The sequence below is a fragment of the Rana temporaria genome, chromosome 8 (genome assembly GCF_905171775.1).
Source record: "Rana temporaria chromosome 8, aRanTem1.1, whole genome shotgun sequence".
Classification (NCBI taxonomy): Eukaryota; Metazoa; Chordata; class Amphibia; order Anura; family Ranidae; genus Rana; species Rana temporaria.
In genome coordinates, this window is record NC_053496.1 from 66,981,493 (window position 1) to 67,001,782 (window position 20,290).

The following is a 20,290-nucleotide window of genomic DNA, read 5'->3' on the forward strand; positions in this document are numbered from 1 at the left end:
AGCAAGTCAATGCTCCGGCTGCGTTAGGGGGCAGTGTGATGTGCAATTTGGCCTGGCACACTGCGATAAAAATGCAGCATGTCTAGGCTTCATTGCAGTGTGAATTGGACACGCGGGAAACTATTGTTTCATGTGTCCCTGCGGCAACAGACTTTTTATAATGCATGAAACATCTGTCATCACATAGATTGTGAATTGGCCTTTACAGTTACCAGAATACAACATTTTTCTTTTATAACGGTCCTTTAAAATGAAGAGCAGGCCTGTTACAGTTGGAAAATGTTGTACCTGTGTCCATTACCCCAAAAAGGGGGGGGGGGGAGGAGTAGGGTGAATCCTCATTCCCCTTTAAGAGATGATCCTATGCCTGAACCACAATGCAAAAAATACTGGCAGGAATACAGGGCCAGATTCACGTAGAATCGCGGCGGCGTAACGTATCGTAGATACGTTACACCGCCGCAAGTTTTCATCGCAAGTGCCTGATTCACAAAGCACTTGCGATGAAAACTACGCCGGCGGCCTCCGGCGCAAGGCGGGCCAATTCTAATGGGCGTGTGCCATTTAAATTAGGCACGATCCCGCGCCAGACCGACTACGCATGCTCCATTTCGCAATTCCCGTCGTGCTTTGCGCGCCGTGACGTCATTTTTTCGAACGGCGACGCGCGTAGCGTACTTCCGTATTCCCGGACGTGTTAAGCAAACGAAGTTAAATTTTAAATTTCGACGCGGGAATGACGGCCATACTTTAGACAGCAATACGATTGCTGACTAAAGTTAGGGCACCCAAAACGACGACTAAATTTGCGACGCGAAACTAGACTAGCGGCCACGTAGCGAACGCGAAAATCCGTCGTGGATCGCCGTAACTCCTAATTTGCATACCCGATGCTGGTTTACGACGGGAACTCCCCCCAGCGGCGGCCGCGGTACTGCATCCTAAGATCCGACAGTGTAAAACAATTACACCTGTCGGATCTTATGGATTTCTATGCGTAACTGATTCTATGAATCAGTCGCATAGATAGAAACAGAGATACGACGGCGTATCAGGAGATACGCCGTCGTATCCCCTTTGTGAATCTGGCCCACAGTCTCCAATAACGATCACAGAGCATACCATAATATAAAAATAGAAACCTTATTCAAAAATAGAATGCATCAGTCATAAATATACAAAAATGTATCATCATATTGAAAAATAGAACCGTCACCCTTTTCCCTTGTATTAAAATACAAATGACACCGTTGACGTCCCTATCGTGGACGTCCAAATGTGGAGGGCAGCAATGGATTTCCCACAGCATATTTCCGTTTCCAAGGGACACTAAGTGACGATAGAATGTCCACGTCATGGTTTCCAAATAAGTATTGTATTCCAGTCACTAAATATAGTTGTTTGTCAGCCTTATCGTCTGCCCGCAGTCATTTACTTTCTTGTTTACTTTGGTTGTTTATGGAATGTTTTTGTTAACAAATAAAGGAAATGGATTTTTTTAGCAGCATTCTTTTGTATCTGATCACAGGGCTTTGTATAACTTTGTTTTAGGAGTGGAAAGTATGTGTACAAGCCTTTGATGAACGAGACCTGCTGCCCTCAGTACACCATCAGGTATTTATTTTTATTTTTTTATTTTGTTTTAACCAATTCCCTTCCATTTGTCATTACAGCTATTATACGCAGAATATTTATAGATTTTAGGATTCAGGCTGAGAATTTGAGCGAGGTATACACACAAGCGTTTCTTGGGTCACCTTAAATATATACTCCCTGTGTTCTGGCTCAGCTTGGTGCATTTGAGAAACCCCCAAGGGAGCCAAACAAGAGAACAATAACTCCAATTCCAAAAAAGTTGGAATGCTGTGTAAAATCTACATAAAAACAGAAATGATTTGCAAATCTTATAAACCCATATTTTATTCACAATAGAAAACATATCAAATGATTAAAGTGGAGTTCCACCCATATATATAACATTACATCAGTAGTTTTAAAAAAATGTCATTAATCCTTTACGAAATTTTTTTTTTTAGATGCCTTCAAAGTGTTGTTGCTAGGCAGAATAGTTAAAGCGGTGGTTCACCCTCCTTAACATCAGTCTAGCATTACATTCGGCATCGTAGCGCGAGCTACAGTATGCCGGTCTTACATTTTTTATCCCCGTACTCACTGCGCTATTGCACATTGAAGATTCCGACTCCCGCGGGGAATGGGCGTGCCTATGGAGAGGGAGGATGATTGACGGCCGGCTCTGGCACGTCACGCTCCCCGAAGACAGCCGGAGTAGGTCTCGGCTCTTCACAGCGCCTGCACACAGGCTATGCGCAGGCGCCGTGAAGAGCCAAGCCTATTTCGGCTATTTCCGGAGAAGCGTGACGTGCCAGGGCCGGCCGTCAATCACCTTCTCTCACCATAGGAACGCCCATTCCCCGGAATCTTCAATGTACAATAGCACAGTGAGTACGGGGATAAAAAATGTAAGACCGGCATACTGTAGCTCGCGCTACGATGCCGAATGTAATGCTAGAATAAAAAAATATATATATATTTTTTTTTAATAGGGTGAACCCCCGCTTTAATCTTCCCACTTCCTGCACCTAGGTGCTTAATGCTTCCTAACCTACACCGCACAGACTCCTGGGAATGTAGTGGGTGTAACTTTCCAGGAGTCTGTGCACTCCCCAGTCTCAAAGAATCATGTGACTTGGACAGCACAGGTGCTGAAACCTGATCTGACACTGCTTGTGCAGCACTGAGCATGTGCGAGATTTGCAAGGCTGAAATCCAGGAACTCGTACAGTCTGGCTTCATGATGCCCACACTTAAGATGGCCCCAGTCAATTTCTATTTTATAAAGTGTCTAAATTATGTAACAACCTAACAAAACGGACCTTAGTTTACAGGCCAACTTTACTAGAATACATTAAGCTTGTGTATTACAGGGGTATTTATATTTAAAAAGTGAAATTGTGGCCGGAACTCTGCTTTAAACTGAGAAAATTTACCATTTAAAAAAATAAATACAAAAACAGTAATTTTAAAAATTGATGGCAGCAACACGTTTCAAAATTGTCTGGCCAGGGCAACAAAAAGCTGGCAAAGTAAGTGATCATAACAAGGAAGAGTTGGAAGAATATTTTCCAACCAATTGGGTTCATTGGCAACTTGTCGGCAACATGAGTGGGTATAAAAAGAGCATCTTAGAGAGTCTCAGAAAGTAAAGGTGGGCAGAGGTTCACCAATCCGTGAAAAGCTGCGTCTAAAAATTGTCGAACAATTTCAGAATAATGTTTATATCCTCATCTACAGTACAGAAAAGATTCTGAGAATCTGGAGAAATTTCTCTCTGTTAGGCCCGGTTCACACTGTTGCGAATTCTATTGCCCGGTTCACACTGCTGCTAATTTGAGCCGTTGCGATTTCTCAAATTCGCAAGTCATTAAAAGTCCATTAGTGCAGTTCACATCAGTGCGGTGCGAATCTAAGCTGCGGGGAAAAAAGAGTTCTGTGCGAGTTTGATCCGTGTGCGATGCAAATTCAGCTCTATAGACTGCCATTCTCTGAGAAAACGCAGTAAAATCGCGCGATTCTGTATTTGCAGCAGTGTGAACTTCGCCTAAGGGATAAGACCAATTTTGTTTGGGAGCCACGTCGCACGACCGTGCAATTGTCAGTTAAAGCGACACAGTGCCAAATGGCAAAAAGTGGCCCGGTCATTTAGCAACAAAATGGTCTGGGGCTGAAGTGGTTAAGGCACTGTAACCCCAAAATATTTTTCTTTTTGATAAGGGTTGAAGGACTAGAACATTCTGTTTTATATTGCGCTCTGTGCCCCTGCTGAGGGAATTTACCCACTCTTTGGTTGTTAGTATTCTTGATGTCAATTAAAAATCCCAGGCCACAAATTCACCACCTGGAATTTACCCACTCTATTTAGCATGGTGACCATTGTCAACAAGACTGTAGGTGGTGAGAAATACCAAAGCTTGAGTTATCACCAGAACATGAGGGGGAGATTTTCCACTAAGGGCACTTGTTTCAGTAGTAACTAAGAGCGGCTTCACTATATTCTCATTTTCTGTTGTGTTTATGGACAGAAAGTAAAAGCTAGATCTCCTCCTCAGTGGGGCAAAGATGGCAAAAAGAGACCATGACGGGTTTATCCATTTCATACTCTACAAGACAAGAGAACTTTTTTTTTACTTTACCTTTATTTTAGGCTACAGTACAATCTATTCGCAGGCACCTAGAGGCATCTCAGATAATACCTTTTTTTGTCTTTGAGAAATGAAACATTTATCTTTAGCAATTTCTTTCTAGATTATGTGCTACAGATTTCCATCCCAATAAATCACACAAGAAAGTCCTCAAAAAAATGCAGAAGTTTCTTCAGACTGGGGAAGTATCTCGCTCCACAAATGATGGTGAGAACATCAGATTGTCACTGCATTTTTTGGTAGCTTTAAATTTGAATTGATGTAAAGTTTAAGTATTCCGATATCCTAAGAGCCGGTTCACACAGGGGCGACCTATCAGGCGACTCAGCCGCCTGACAAGTCGCGGTCCGCAGTAGTTAATGGAACCGTTCTAATAGGAGCGACGCAAGTCGCTCCGACTTAGAAAAAGGTTCCTGTACGACTTTGGGGGCGACCTGCATTGACTTCAATACAGAAGTCATTTTGCAAGTTGCCTCTCAGGTCGCCTTGAGATCGCCTTGCCGAGTCGCCTCCAAAGTCGTGCCGCCTGTGTGTGAACCGACTCTAACTCACTGAATTTACAAAATGTAAGTTTGTTTATATATATATATATATGAATACAATTGTATTAGATAACTCACATCACTTGTATGTAACCATATAACTTTTTTTTTTTAAAAGAAAATGGAAAATAATAAAGAGAAATTAAGATAAAAAAAAAAAAAGTTTAAGTATTCCACTATGGCCGTGCAGAACAAAAGATTCATTTAGGGTGTGTTCACACCATACGTGCATGAAAACTGATGGGAAAACCGCGCAGAGATTACGTCAGTTTTCATGAGCGTTTCCTTGAGTTTTTATGCACGTTGACATCATTTTTTTTTTCACGTGCATCAGTTATGTGCCCTGTTTACACCAATGTTGATTTCATGTCAGTTTTTTTCCTTCAGAAAACTGCATAAAAATAAATAGCAAACATAACATACTTGCCTCCACTGTGCAGTTCGTTTTGCACAGAGTGGCCCCCGAACACCGTCTTCTGGGGTCCCTCGGCAGCTCTTGCGGCTCCTCCCCACATCGTATAACCCCCTAGGAGAAGCGCTACCTTGCGCGTCATTGGAATTGATTGACAACAGCTGGAGCCAATAGCTGTGCTGCCATCAATCTATCCAATCAGGAGCCAAGATCCCCGGGCAGATGAGATTGACAGCACGTCCCCACCGTGGGAAATTCCAGGGCGTAGGTAGGTAAAATGAAGGGGGGGGGGGGGCATTCACTGCCAGGTGTTTTTTCACCTTAATGCATAGGATGCATTGGGGTGAAAAAAAACACGTACTAGTTTAAACACGTTGATTGAATTGGGTAATTCAAACTGTATTCTCCCTGAGAAGCTTTTCAGGAGTAGCTACAAACAAAGCCTCGTTCACACCATGTGCAGAGACATCAGTTTTTCTGCATGCGTTCTGCAAGGGCACGTTCTGCCCTGTTCACACCACAGCCAGTGTTGCCAACCTACCAGATTGAAATTTACTGGCACAGCCAAGTTTTTACTGGCATTTCCAAAAGTTAAAAAATTACAGTTTTAAGTGCAAATTAGAGTATTTAGGCTACAAAGAAATGCAATATGCAAGTAGCAATATGTTTTAAGGTAGATAATAAGGCAAAAAACATATTTCCTATTTTATTTTCGTTATAGTAAGTAAGTAGCTTAGGGACAGGCTCTAGGAGGGCAAGAAATTAGAATAGGTGGCACACACACATAAAATTGACTCTCACAGTGACACTGACAGCAGTGTGCAGTAGCACATGTGATGATGAGACCTCACTGACACAACACATCCCCTCCTGAGTCACAGTGAAAGTCTCTCTCCAAGCCCAGTGGTCCCTTCATTCCACGCCAGTCTAAACCGCACTGACGGTCCCAGCCTGCCTTGCTCCCATACCGCAGACCTGCACACGAGGCTCTGGCCGCTCTGCTTGGCTCCATTGCACCATGACCTAACGCAACATGCTCAGGCACTGCCTCCGCCAGAGCAACCCGATCACACTGTAGTAGGGACTCAGATGGTCTCCGGACCAAGCCAAGCATCACAACCATATTTTTTACTGGCAGGAGAAAATTGCCTGTTTTTTACTGGCTGCCAGTAAAAATACTGACGCTTGGCAACACTGACCACAACACTGGTATCCCATGCAGATTTTTTTTGCGCAGGAATTTGCAACATGTATGTGAACAGGGCATATAAGACACTCATGAAGACTGATGTCAATGTGCATACACAACTCACTGAAACGTGCATGAAAACTGATGTAAACTCGTGACACTGCAAGTGAAATCTACACAGTTTTCCCATCGTTTTTATGCACGTGTGGTGTGAACAAGGTCTTAAGCTTTTTTTGTAGTGGCATGACTCTAGTCCAGTGGGCTACTAGAGCTGTGTCGAATGGAAAAATCCATAACATGAACCCCCTTACCAGAAAAATACCCTTTACTGTGCAGGGTAAAGTTAATTGGTCACTTAACTCTTTCCCTGCACAGTAGTACCTTTTCCTGCTTCTGCACTGCTTTGTTTGGCTACCAGGACCAGGTAAAGAGAGCCCTGTGCAAGTGCATCAGAGCTCATTGTTATTTCTGAACAACCTGGGCTACTAGAAGACATTTGGGGCCAGATTCACAGAGGAAATACGCCGGAGTATCTACTGATACTCCGGCGTATTTTCAAATTTGCCGCGCCGTATCTTTATTTGTAATTCACCAAAAAGATACAACGGCTTTTGGCTAAGATCCGACAGGCGTACGGCTTCGTACGCCTTCGGATCCTAGGTGTAATTTTCCGGCGGCCGATGGGTGGAGTTTGTGTCGTTTTCCAGCGTCGGGTATGCAAATTAGCTGATTACGGCGATACGCTTTCGTCGCAATCTCTTACATCGTCGCTAGTCGTTTTTTCCCGTCGCAAACTTAGGCCTGCTTTTTCATGGCTTATCTTTAGAACAGCCATGTTAAAGTATGGCCGTCGTTCCCGCGTCGAATTTCAATTTTTTTTTTTTTTGCGTAAGACGTCCGGGAATATGAAACAACGTAACGCACGTCGCCGTTCAAACAATACGGGGCGCCGTAATTTCGCGCAAAGCACGTCGGGAAATTTCCTAACGGAGCATGCGCAGAACGTTCGGCGCGGGAACCCGCCTAATTTAAATGGTACACGCCCCATTTGAATTAGGCGGGCTTGCGCCGGACGGCTTTACGTTACACCACCGTAAGTTTACACGCAAGTGCTTGGTGAATCAGGCACTTGCGCTGAAAACTTGCGGCGGTGTAACGTAAAGGGGATACGTTACGCCACCGCAGATAACTGTGAATCTGGCCCTTGGAGTGTAAAGCCAGCGTGTAATTAGTTATCAGGAGATGTCTGTTATAGACACTTTAGAGCCTAACTTCATATTATAGTGAACGTTCAATAGTTTGTTTGGATCAAGCTGGTCCAAACAAACGATTTCCTTCATTACCAACATGCAGCGGCTGTCAGCACTGTAAGAACTGCATTTAGCTTCAGCTGCTCACATAGCCCTGTGTTCTGGCAGTGGGATGGGGATTTTGCTCCCTTAACAAAATAGTCAGGCTGAGTGCTGCTCAGCCATTCACAGGAAGCTTTGTATTTTCTTGCTGCTCAGCCATTCACAGGAAGCTTTGTATTTTCTGAATGAATACAAAGCTTCCTCTTGTAACATCATCCTTCCGCCTGAGCCAATCAGGAGAAGCTTTTTATTCATTCAGGAAATTACAACGCTTTTTGTAAATGGCTGAGCAGCACTCAGCCTGACTTTGATTTTGTTCCAGGGAGCGGGATGGGAAGTCCCTGCTGGCAGAACACATAGTACTGTAGGTAGTTGAACACTGACAGCTGTGTGCTTGGTCCAAGCAAACTATTTAAAGTTCACCAAAACATGGAGTTATGTGTTATTATTTCAAGGGGAGGGCACAGATAACTTTTAAAGATGAAGTTTTATCTGCTTCTATTTTGCCCTCATTGGATCTGCCCATTCCTGTTCCTATTAATATGCCAGTGAAATGGTTAATCCAAACCTTTCTGTTTTTATTACATATCTTAATTTAGGCCCAGTGACCTCAGCACAGGGTCTCCTTGTTTGTTTGCTTCTTTATGCAATGCAGGCAGATCTTGGCTGATGGGAGGAACTGGCAAGGTACTGTACATTGCTTCCTGAAAACAGGAGGCTGTGGTAATGCCCACATGTGATGCTGAGCTTCCATGAATAAAAAACGGAAATCTCTTACAGGGACTGGCCGGGCAGGCTGATTGTGCCCAACTCAATCCATCAATCAACTTGGGTACAACCAGCTTGTCGGAATTTTTAGCATGCAATTATTGCCAGCGGCTATAGCCACTAGCAGTAATTTTTGTACTCTAGGGCAGGGATGGCTCCCTGCCGGTGATTTGCCGATATGGTTCCTCCTATCGATATGGTTCCCCCCTTGATTGCGCAGGCGCCATCTGAGCCGACAGAAATCGCCGAACCTGATCAGCTGTTTTCAGGTGTAGCAACAGGTCCAGGGCGACGTGGAATTTACTGTAAGTCGCCAGTCGGCCTCACATCCTTTTTCCGCTCGGACAGCTCGATGCGCTTGCTCGGCCTCCTGGCTCTTTTTTTTTTAACATCCTCCAATCCACGGGGATGGTAAGGAATGAGCCTGGATGCCGCCCCGAGCCACTCATGCGCCGTGTACACCTGAAGAACAGCTGATCAGGTTCGGAGATTTCCGTGGGCTTCGCCTGCGCAGTCAAGCAGGGAACCATATCGATAGGGGAACTAGCTCGACAAGACACCAGCAGAACAAAATGACTCTGATTGGGAGGGATTCCCCCATTAACACTATCTGTGTTAAAGGGGGAATTGAGCAATTTTTTTTCCCCCATATCTCTGGCTTGCCTTAGTCTGCACCAGATAATGCTGGATGTCCTTCAGCCAGAAAATGAGGCAGGCTCTGTTTGACTTGCTGTGGCTTCTAATGCACACTGTGAGAAGATTACAGTGTGAAGTACAATTGGAGTAAGAAATTTCAGTACAGGGTGGGAGACTGTCCAGCTGTTTATGTAAGTTAAGGCTTCTGAAGTATCTAAGGATTTGCCTTTCCTCTCCCAGCTGATTTTTTATTTACCGGTATTTTTTAACTAGAAACTTCTGGAGAGCCAATGGAGTCACAGGCCGGCAGTCCTATTTCCTTCAAAGTCTGTATCCAGGACAAGGGTGATGTTGCTGCAGAAGACTTGAAACCGTTAAGTACAGAGCTAGAGGAGACTGAAGAAGAAAATGGCAAGGAATTGCACTTGAACACTGATGGGAATCTTAATGAAAAACCAGTGGGATCAGAACAAGCTGCTGAACCTAAGACAGCTTTTCTTCCAACGCCGAAACCTGGTATGTGTGTTTTTTTTTTTTTTGCAGTCAGTAAGCTGTTACCAAGGGTGAATGTTTGTTTTAGACCAACATACACAAAGAATATTACAATAATCACCATTTATACAATATCATAGAACAATAGGATTAACTTGCAAAGCTAAAACAATAATATAAGAATCTATATTTACAGAAATATAAGCAAAGTCTAATGGAAATTGAAAATTACAGGCACGTGATTTGAATACAAATCCTTGTTTTGGTGTAAAGCTTTGTAAATTAACCATTTTGCTGCCACCGATATATGTCATGCGTCGGCAACAGTGGGAGGTGTTGCACACAATCTGACTGCCGGCTTTGCAGCCACATGTTGCCGGGTACAGGGGAGGAACACCAGCGAACGTCTGTTTGCTGATCTTCCCTACCTAGTAATAACCCAGAAGTGTAAAATATCACCTATTATTTAATGATAAAAAATAAATAATATTTTAAACATGTTTTCCAGTCTAGTTTTCCGTGGCTCCCAAACAAAATTGGCGTCCTTTTTTTCCCACAAATAGAGCTTTCTTTTGGTGGTATTTGATCACCTCTGCGTTTTTTATTTTTTGCGCTATAAACAAAAATAAAGCGTCAATTTAAAAAAAATATAAATATTTTTTACTTTTTGCTATAATAAATATCCCCAAAAATATATAAAAAAAATGTTTTTTTCCCTCAGTTTAGGCCGATACGTATTCTTCTGCATATTTTTCGTAAAAAAAAATCGCAATAAGCGTTTATTGGTTTGCACAAAAGTTATAGCGTCTACAAAATAGGGCATAGTTTTATGGCATTTTTATTAATATATATTTTTTTACTAGTAATGGCACATTTTTGGGACCATTGGCATTTTTATAGCGATCAGTGCTATAAAAATGCATTGATTACTATAAAAATGCCACTGGCAGGGAAGGGGTTAACACTAGGGGACGAGGAAGGGGTTAATTGTGTTCCCTGTGTGTGTTCTAACTGAAGGGGGGGGTGGGACTGACTTGATCGCTGTTCATACATTGTATGATCAGACGGTCAGGCATTTCTCCCCCTGACAGGACCGCGAGATGTGTGTTTACACACACAGCTCCCGGTTCTTGCTCTGTAACGAGCGATCGCGGGTGCCCGGCGGTGATCGCGCCCGCCAGGCACGCGCGTCGGGACCAGGGGGGATGCGCGCCCCTATTGGCTGAATCGCGAGATGACGTAATATTACGTGATCTCGCTCAGCCGAGCCGACCTGCCGCCGTATAACCGGCGGCTGGTCGGCAAGCGGTTAAGTACCACCAAACATTCCTGAAGCTGCTGATCAGAGTTGCATGAGGGTTATAAGCAGGTTTAGACCATTCCGTTATGCAAACTAAACATTGCTTGTTGACCTTTTTGGGATTTTTTTCATGAAGTCTCAAGCCTCGTACACACGCACGGTTTTCTTGGCAAGAAACCGCAAGAAAACTGCTGGCAGAGCTTTCTTGCCGAGTATAGCGTGCGTGTGTACGAGGCTTTGAGGTTTCGCGTCAAGAAAACTGCCCAGAATGTAGACGAGAAAAATAGAGAACCTGCTCTCTATTTTCTCGTCGTGAGATTCTCGGCAGTTTTTTCCTGCCGAGAAACCCAAGCGTGTGTATACTTACCTCTCCATGGAAACCCGCGCATGCTCGAAATGACTGAAGCATGCGCTGTAGCTTCCAAGGCATAGGTAGGGTGAAGCAAGATTGCGGCGAAGGCATCGAATGTGACGAGCGCATGCTCGTCGTAGTCAATGACGTCACCGTTTTCGTGCTATTCAAAAGAACGGCGGTTATTTTGAATGGTGTGTGTGCACACTCGGCCGGCAAGAGAATCTTGCCAGGAATCTCGTCAGGAAAAACTTTTTTTTCCCTGACGATCTGGGCCATGTGTACAGGGCTTTAGGCTGAATTCACACTGACTTGTAATAAAATTAAGGGAAAATGGATGAACCTTTACATCCATTTTATGTGCGTTTTTTAAATGCGCTTTGACTTGCTTTGATCTGCGTTTTAGAGCACTTGGAAAAAGCAGGTTCTTTTCACACAACAAAGCTATGGTCACCTGTGTTGCGCTAAAATGCATACATGTTGCATTTTAAAGCGTGTTGTAGTGTGAACAGGACACAAAAATTATTGTTTTTATGTGTCTATGCTTTAACCTGCATTTTACAAGTGTGCTAAAACACAGGTCAATGCAAGTCAACGCACATAAAATAGATGGCAATGTACCTCCATTTTCCTTGCACTGTATTGCAAGTCTGTGTAAATTCAGCCTAAATTCACACATGCCCTCAGTCAAATTCCAGAGCAGCCGGAGTGATTCAGCATAGAAAACAAACTCTCCTGCACACGAGTGGATTGTCAAACAATCGGTGATCTATGGAAAAAATACCAACAACGGTGCCACCGGCCTTGCTGCCCCTTCATGGATGGGGATGTCCTAGTGGCAAACAAAAAGAAGAAAAAAAAGCCCAGGGCTCTGATGAAGAGGCTTGGAGCTCCGAAACGCGTCAGCCGGCAGTGACACACCCTCACACCCCCCTGTTGGAGTGTGGTTCGAGGGTAATCCACTACAGCTTATGTCGATTAAGCCTATGCTGTGATTCTTTCCACTACTATTGTGAGTAGGTTTTTTATACATTTTATTCTATTAAATTGGTATAACGGTAACACACTAGGCTGGTGCGCCCTTTTATTTTCTTCTTTTTGGAGTGATTCAGCACTCTGGCCACTCTGCATTGGCAGCTGCCTAGGAGGCAGTGTGGTCGATTTAAGTGCACCACACTCCCACTTTCCTTTTTTTTGTTTTGTACAGATGTACACTTCAATGTTAGGCTGCGTGCTGCGCTGCCTGACATTACAGTGCAATTCGGATTGGTGCGCTGCAATAAAATTAAGGATGCCTGCACTTTATTACAGCGATAGGCTGCATTGCAGTGTGAATGGGGCGCATAGGAAAAAATAGTTTCCTGTGTGTTGCTGTTCTGCTGTTGACTGTTAGTGCAATTGATGTAATTGTCCTCTTGTCTTTACACATTTGAATTTATTTTTCCCTCTATAATAGAAGGCTGTAGAGTCCCACAGACAGCAGAGCAGCCTCAAATTGTGATGGTTACTCTGCCATGCTTTAGGTTAGGATGTCATTTTATGGTGCTGTGGTGTTTTTATTGCAAAAAATGGGTGTCTAATCCAAAGAGAAACAAAGAAATAGATGCTGCGATTCTAAGGAATAACCAATGGATGAATAATAATTGTGACACCTATATAGTGCAATCGTCCATGTGCCACAATAAATGCATTAAAACATCAACAACTGTGTATTTGAGTCTTTTGTGCATTACACAATAAGCAACGTTCATAACATTCATGATAAATCCTATATTCCTCACTGTAAATTTTGCCCACAACTCCAATGCTGCACTTCCACTTTGATATCACGCATTTGTGTTCACTCTTCTCTCACCTCCAGCATATGACCCAAGTAATTCATGTCATATAGCACTTATACTTGTGCTCAGATGGACATCCACTAAACGAAACCCTGCTCCCACTTCCTCATTTTGGACATCTACAGAGTAATTTCGGTTTGTATCTCTTTTAGGAGGTGAAGGTCCCGGCTGCTTAGTTATTCAATGCCGAGGGTTAAAAACCAGTGTCGCATATTAGAAATTATCCACTGTACTGCATCTCAATTCCGGACATCCACTTACAGTTTGTGCGTATGAAGTCACCCTTCTCTGCCTTACGCGTTACGTCACTGCCCACATGACTTTGTCAGATACCCTGATGAAGACACGTGGGCAGTGAGTGTGGGTTAGGGGATGCTAATCTGCTACCTTAGAGATTCTAACTAGCCATTCTTTGATTGAAGGGATATGTGTGGTACCCCAGTGGACTGGTATGCATTGCTTTGCCGCATTTATCATGTGCATCGCTAGGGACTTGAAGTAGTTTCTGTGTGACAGAGTGGAGTGGTGTAGGAGGAATTGTGCTGGGGAGAAATCGGGCTTGTATGTGGTTATCTTTGTGATGAGGCGATGCACCTCAGACCAAAAGGCTTGAATAGTAGGGCAGCTCCACCATATGTGCAGGAGTGACCCTTTCTCGAGTTGGCATGGGATGTTAATCTGAGCACAAGTACAAGAGCTATATATGACCTGAATTACTTTAGTCATGTGTTGGAAGTGAGGGCAGAGTGAGCACAGAGGTGTAGCATGTGTGTGTGTGATACCGTATCATAGTGGAGGTCCAGCACTTGAGCTGTGGGCAAAATTCGCTGCAAGGGATATTATGAACTTTATTTATCGCCTGATGTATAAAAGACTCCAACACACATTTATTGATGTTTTAATGCACCTTTTGTGGCGCATTGGAAGTTTGCACTATATAGGTCTTGTAATTAATATTAATTTATATATTGGTTATTGCTTAGCAGCACAGCATCTATTTCTTTATTTATATTTGCTTTTTATGTAGGAACACATATAGCTAGATTCAGGTACATGTGTGTATCTTTGCGGCGGCGTAGCGTATCGTATTTACGCTACGCCGCCGTAAGTCAGAGAGGCAAGTTCTGTATTCACAAAGCACTTGCCTCCTAAGTTACGGCGGCGTAGCGTAAATGGGGCCGGCGTAAGCGCGCCTAATTCAAATGAGGATGAGGGGGCGTGTTTTATGTAAATGTGTGGTGACCCGACGTGATTGACGTTTTTTACGAACGGCGCATGCGCCGTCCGTGTACATATCCCAGTGTGCATTGCTCCAAAGTACGCCGCAAGGACGTATTGGTTTAGACGTGAATGTAAATTACGTCCAGCCCCATTCACGGACGACTTACGCAAACGATGTAAAAATTTCAAATTTTGACGCGGGAACGACGGCCATACTTAACATTGACTAGGCCAGCTATTTGTTCGACTAACTTTACGCCGGAAGAAGCCATACGTAAACGACGTAAAAAAAATGCGCCGGGCACATGTACGTTCGTGAATCGGCGTATCTAGTCATTTACATATTCTACGCCTAACTCAACGGAAGTGCCACCTAGCGGCCAGCGGAAAAATTGCACCCTAAGATACGACGTCGTAGGAGTCTTACGCCGCTCGTAGCTTAGCCTAATTTAAGCGTATCTGGTTTCCAGAATACACTTAAATTTAGGACGGCGTAGATTCAGAGTTACGTCGGCGTATCTACTGATACGCCGGTGTAAAGCTTTCTGAATCCAGTTATTAGTTGATAGCAGCAGCCTTTAATATTGTTCACAATAAGACTGTAGCGCAGGAGTGTATTCACTTTTTTTTTTTTTTTTAAATCTAATCCATAAGGTTAAGCTTTTCTCTCATTAGTCTACAAAAAGTAGAAGTATTGTGTAATATCTGTCTGCATTTGTGGTACAGCAGTTTATTTTTTGGAAAGAAATGTTTTCCGCATTGGTAACCTTGAGCACCATTCTTCTTAAATAGTTTTTTACCCCAAGTAGTTTTTGGAAACCTTAGGATTGTTTTTCTGTAGGCGAGATACTATACAGAGCAAGTGTATGATTATGTGTGAGTGTGACTCACACATGCTGCGTTTTTAGCTATAGATTTATTGGCCTAAAAGCAAATAGTAGAACAAGCAAAGATGCTTTTCCTGTTGTCTCTTAAAAATTCTTCCAGCTTGTTTGAGTCCCACGCACATATGGCTTCTTTTTATTTTGTTGTTTGTACTAGAAGTACCGATGGGTGGGAGGGTTGGGTGGTGTGCACTTGATTTAGCGCAATGTGTGTGGTTCTGGGGTTGTTGTATCCTCTCCTGCACCTATACTGCTGTGATGGATGTGCTCAGCAATTGAAATGTTATATAAATGCTACGAAAATATGTTAGACAGTGGATATTTCACCCTAAATTTGTTTGCAGTCTAATTAGGGCTCTCTGGCAAATATGATTTGTGTAACAGTAATGATCAATCTTGTAAATGTTACTACTTAGAATAGAGCACAAGCCTTCTTTCACTTTTTTATTTTTTTTTGGACAGTGTGGAAGGCTTCTGTTGCTTTATTATATATTATTGATCTATCTAGAGGCCCCTATATTCTACCCACATAAACAGGGGAGACCGTCCATTAAGGCCACCTCCCCCCTATCATCACCTCCTCTCCCTAGCCATGCGTCTGATCCCTTGCAAGACGCCAAATGCGTGAATTACAATGTCGGGGTGTTTTTTTGAAGCACGTGATTAGAGCCAGATGCTCCAATAGGCTTCAAAATAGGGTGAGCTCGGGGCGCAGAGGATGCAAACTGAGCCCATCCAGGTGTGTTACAACAGCGAGTGAATATTCGCTATTGTAACCCTGATCCTCCTCCCGGCCAATCAAGAAGCAGGTTTTGAGACCCATCACCCAATTGGTTGAAAGGTCAGGCAATCCTTCTGGTGTGTCCTAGAACCCAAGAGCTGCCCAGGCCCTGTGGTTGATTACTATCCCATACCTTAGAAGAAAACTGTGACTGACGGTAGTCATTAACTGGTAGTGAGATGCTGGAGAGAATGGGCTGCAGTTCTGAACCATGGAGGTCCACTGCAAGGCAGTCATGCTAATCTAAATGATTTACTGCTGTCTGAGTCACTGTTGTGCAATAAATATGCAGCTAATGAAAAAAATGTAACCTACGGTAATTAGCTCAGGGGGCAGTAATTGGTAATCCATTGGATCAATATGTACACCAGGCAAGTAGCAATTTCAGAATTGGAGATCTACCATAACGGCCTTATTACAGGAGACTTTTTTTACATTATCTGTGTGTACCGCTTCTCTCAGTGTTTTTTTTTTTTACACCCAACAGGTATAGGTGCCGATGCCAGTAAGCCACCTTGCCGGAAAGCCAAAGACATCCGTAAGGACCGTCGCTTGAAAAAACTTCAGCTTCAAAATTCTGATCATTCCACGTCCTCGGGGGAAACTGTCACCATTCCAAACGCATCAAAGCCAAATACAAATGGTACCAAGTCACTGGAGGAATTTTTTACTGTGGCGGACCCAGAGAAAGCATCACATCGGCTTGAGGTACAGTGTTCTGTGCAATGATTTTGTAAATAGTTTCTATATTATGTGAACATGTAGTGTTGTAGAACCCATAAAGCTTTTTTCATTGACCAGGGCAATGTGCAATTAAGCACAGCAGAAATGACATTTTATTACAATGTATTCAGGTAGTATTTAAGAAATTGTGATCAGTTGATGTGGTTTACTGCACATTGCCATTTATGTCATCAACTCTCTCAATGCAAAGAAAACTTGCATTTTTTTTTTCTTCTTTAAATTGTGTCCAAGAGAAGACATCAAAAAGCCATATAAGTCCAAAATGACTTTGCTATAGGTGCCCACGCAGCTCTGAGTGTGATCGTTGGCCTCCTTTAGACAAGTTGAAATGTTTTTTGTTTTTGACCCCTTCCACATGGGGCAGGCTCCGTTGGAGACCGTCTGCTCAGTGGGGATCAGGCGGATGGCTGGTCTGTGTCCACTCCACTTATGCAGAGCAGACACAGAACACTCTCCTCTATGGGTGGTCGGATGTAAACGGACCACCTGACTGCCATGCAATCTGCCAGAACGGTCCCCTATCTGTCTGTTTTTAGCAAATAGAATTGGATGTCCATTTACATCTGCTGGTCCATAGAGGAGACTGGAGGGTCCAATTGGGTCCGCCTGAAAAACTGACAGGTGAATCCAATTGGTTCGCTAGTGTGAAAGCCTTGGTTTTGATTTTTTTGGGGGGGGGGGGGGGGCATGCAAAAAATGTATATTGGGCTTTACTTGTTATGAGTCAGTGATTTCAAAAGTATTAGAATTGGCATGATGGCCAGGACACTAGTAATTTTAAGAGGGGAGGTCAGTAAAGACAGTGCAACTTTCCTTAAATTGATTTATAATGCTTTCTAATGTATTCACTGTATTTTCCACCAGGGGGCAATATAGGATCACATTGGACTACTAGAGCTTCTAACAGTGTCAACTAATTTTTCTACATTTTTTTTTTTTCTGGTTTATAGTCGATACTTTTACTGTTTTTATTTTGATAGTTTTACTACCCTTGTTTGCATGCTTCTTAACTGTAAACGCATATCCCAAATATTTCAAAATATACAGTGGGGTTGATATACTAAAGGAAAATCCACTCTGCACTGCAAGTTCACTGAAAGTGCACTTGGAAGTGCAGTTGCTGTAGATCTGAGGGGAAGCTCTGCTGATTTTATCATCCATTCATGTGAAAGCTAAAATGCTGTTTTTTATTTTCCTTGCATGTCTCCCTTAGATCTACAGCGACTGCACTTCCAAGTGTACTTGCTGTGAACTTGTAGTGCAAAGTGGATTTGCCTTTTGTAAATAACCCCAAATGTGTTATATTGTGTGGGAAGAACTAATATACTTCAGCAAGTGTCTTCTCTTAGTTGTAGATTGCATTAGAGAGACCCTGTTACCAGCTTTTTGGTAAATTGAAGGGAAAAGCACAAGTATTAATGCTTATTTGCAGTGTCCCTTTCCATAACTATTTATTCACTTGCACTGTGCCTCTGAAAGTGCTAGAAAATTTGTCTACATGAAGAGTCCATGCCCTAGCACCGTCCCCCTCCCCCTCCCTTCCTCCATTCTTGCATGTCATAGCCCGCTTCTCCTCTGGGAGTGTCTAATTACTGTCTGTGTCCACCCCTTACCTTCCTACATAATCCAGAAGCTGATACTTAAAGGGGTTGTAAAGGAATTTATTTTTTCCCTAAATAGCTTCCTTTACCTTAGTGCAGTCCTCCTTCACTTACCTCATCCTTCCATTTTGCTTTTAAATGTCCTTATTTCTTCTGAGAAATCCTCACTTCCTGTTCTTCTGTCTGTAACTCCACACAGTAATGCAAGGCTTTCTCCCTGGTGTGGAGTGTCGTGCTCGCCCCCTCCCTTGGACTATAGGAGGGTCAGGACGCTCTCTACGTTGCAGATAGAGAAAGGAGCTGTGTGTTAGTGGGCGTCCGGACTCTCCTGTAAAACCTTTACAACACCTTTAATGTAGCAGCTGGGGGGTAGGTTGATGAGGGAATACTATGGTCTGTCAATTGGACTGCTGACATCACATCCATGATGGTGGTGCCCAGAAGCAGTCTCAGGGCTTTTGGATGTTTACACAAGGGAAACGTTTACAGGTAAATAACATTGTTAAAATACGTTAAATGCTGATTTAATCCTTAGGCTCCATGCACACTGAAGCTGATAGTTAGCTAGATTCAGGTAGAGTTAGGTCGGCGTATCAGTAGATACGCCGACCTAACTCTGAATCTGCGCCGACCTAGGTTTAAGTGTATTCTCAAACAGAGATACACTTAAACCTATCTAAGATACGACGGCTTGCGCCGTCCTATCTTAGGGTGCAATATTTTGGCTGGCTGCTAGGTGGCGCTTCCATTGCGGTCGGCGTAGAATTAGTAAATCACTAGATATGCCTATTCACGAACGTACGCCCGGCCGACGCAGTACAGATACGCCGTTTCCGTAACGCATTATCAGGCCTAAAGTTATTCCATCAAATAGTTGGAATAGTAATGTTAAAGTATGGCCGCCGTTCCCGCTTCGAAATTCGAAAATTTTACGTTGTTTGCGTAAGTCGTCCGTGAATAGGGATTTACGTAGTTTACGTCCACGTCGAAATCAATAGGCCGGTGCGGCGGACTTGGCCGCAATGCACACTGGGAAATATCGGCGCATGCGCAGTTCCAAAAAAACGTCAATCACGTCGGGTCAAAGCATATTAACATAGAACACGCCCCCTCAGCCGAATTTGAATTAGGCGCGCTTGCGCCCGCCGCATTTACGCTACGCCGCCCTAAGTTAGGAGGCAAGTACTTTGAAAATACAGTACTCTCTGACTTAAGGAGGCGTAGCGTAAATACGCTAGGCTACGCCGCCTTATAGTTGCACGCCCCTACCTGAATCTAGCTAAAAAGCTATAAAAAAAACGCCAGTAGCTTTGCAGGGAGCCTTTCAAAGTTTTTTAGCGTTCTTGCAATAGCTTTAATCAGCGTTTTTCAGTGTAGTTTTTTTTATTTTTATTTTTTACTTTTTTTTTTTAATGGATAAAAAAACGCAAAATAACGCTGGCGCTGTTTTTTGGCATTTTTTTCCTGCCAAAAAACGGCACTTTGAACGCAAATTTCGAGCTGTCAGAAAAAAAACAATAAGCTCATTAACACTAAAAAACGCCCAGGTGTGCATGGGCACATAGGCTAACATAGAGTTCAGTTTATGGGCTTAAAAAAAAAAAAAGCCAAAACGCCAATAAACTACAGTTTATCAGCTTCAGTGTGCATGGAGCCTAATAAGATATTTGTTGATATTGTATGGTCTGTCTCTTTAAAACCAGTTCACACTGGGGCGGCACGACTTCGGGGGCGACTCGGCAGAGGCGACTTGCAAAATGACTTCTGTATAGAAGTCAATGCAAGTCGCCCCCAAAGTCGTACAAGAACCTTTTTCTTGCGTCGCTCCTATTAGAACGGTTCTATTGAATAGAATGGAACGCGACTTGTCAGGCGGTTGAGTCGCCTGACGAGTCGCTTCAGTGTGAACTGGCTCTTAAAGTTGTGTTTTCTGCATTCCCTTTTTTTTTACTATA

At 43.3% G+C, this 20,290-nt stretch overlaps 1 protein-coding gene across 4 annotated transcripts in view; it reads left to right on the plus strand.

Moving 5' to 3' along the window:
- Positions 1–20,290, plus strand: part of ATE1 (arginyltransferase 1) — a 117,027-nt gene that overhangs the window by 14,466 nt on the left and 82,271 nt on the right. For all 4 annotated transcript variants that reach the window (XM_040361955.1, XM_040361953.1, XM_040361954.1 and 1 more), the window contains exons 3-6: positions 1,552–1,614; positions 4,324–4,427; positions 9,393–9,635; positions 16,478–16,698. In XM_040361955.1, coding sequence (XP_040217889.1) covers positions 1,552–1,614; positions 4,324–4,427; positions 9,393–9,635; positions 16,478–16,698 — 631 coding nt within the window. The remainder of the gene's footprint in view (positions 1–1,551; positions 1,615–4,323; positions 4,428–9,392; positions 9,636–16,477; positions 16,699–20,290) is intronic.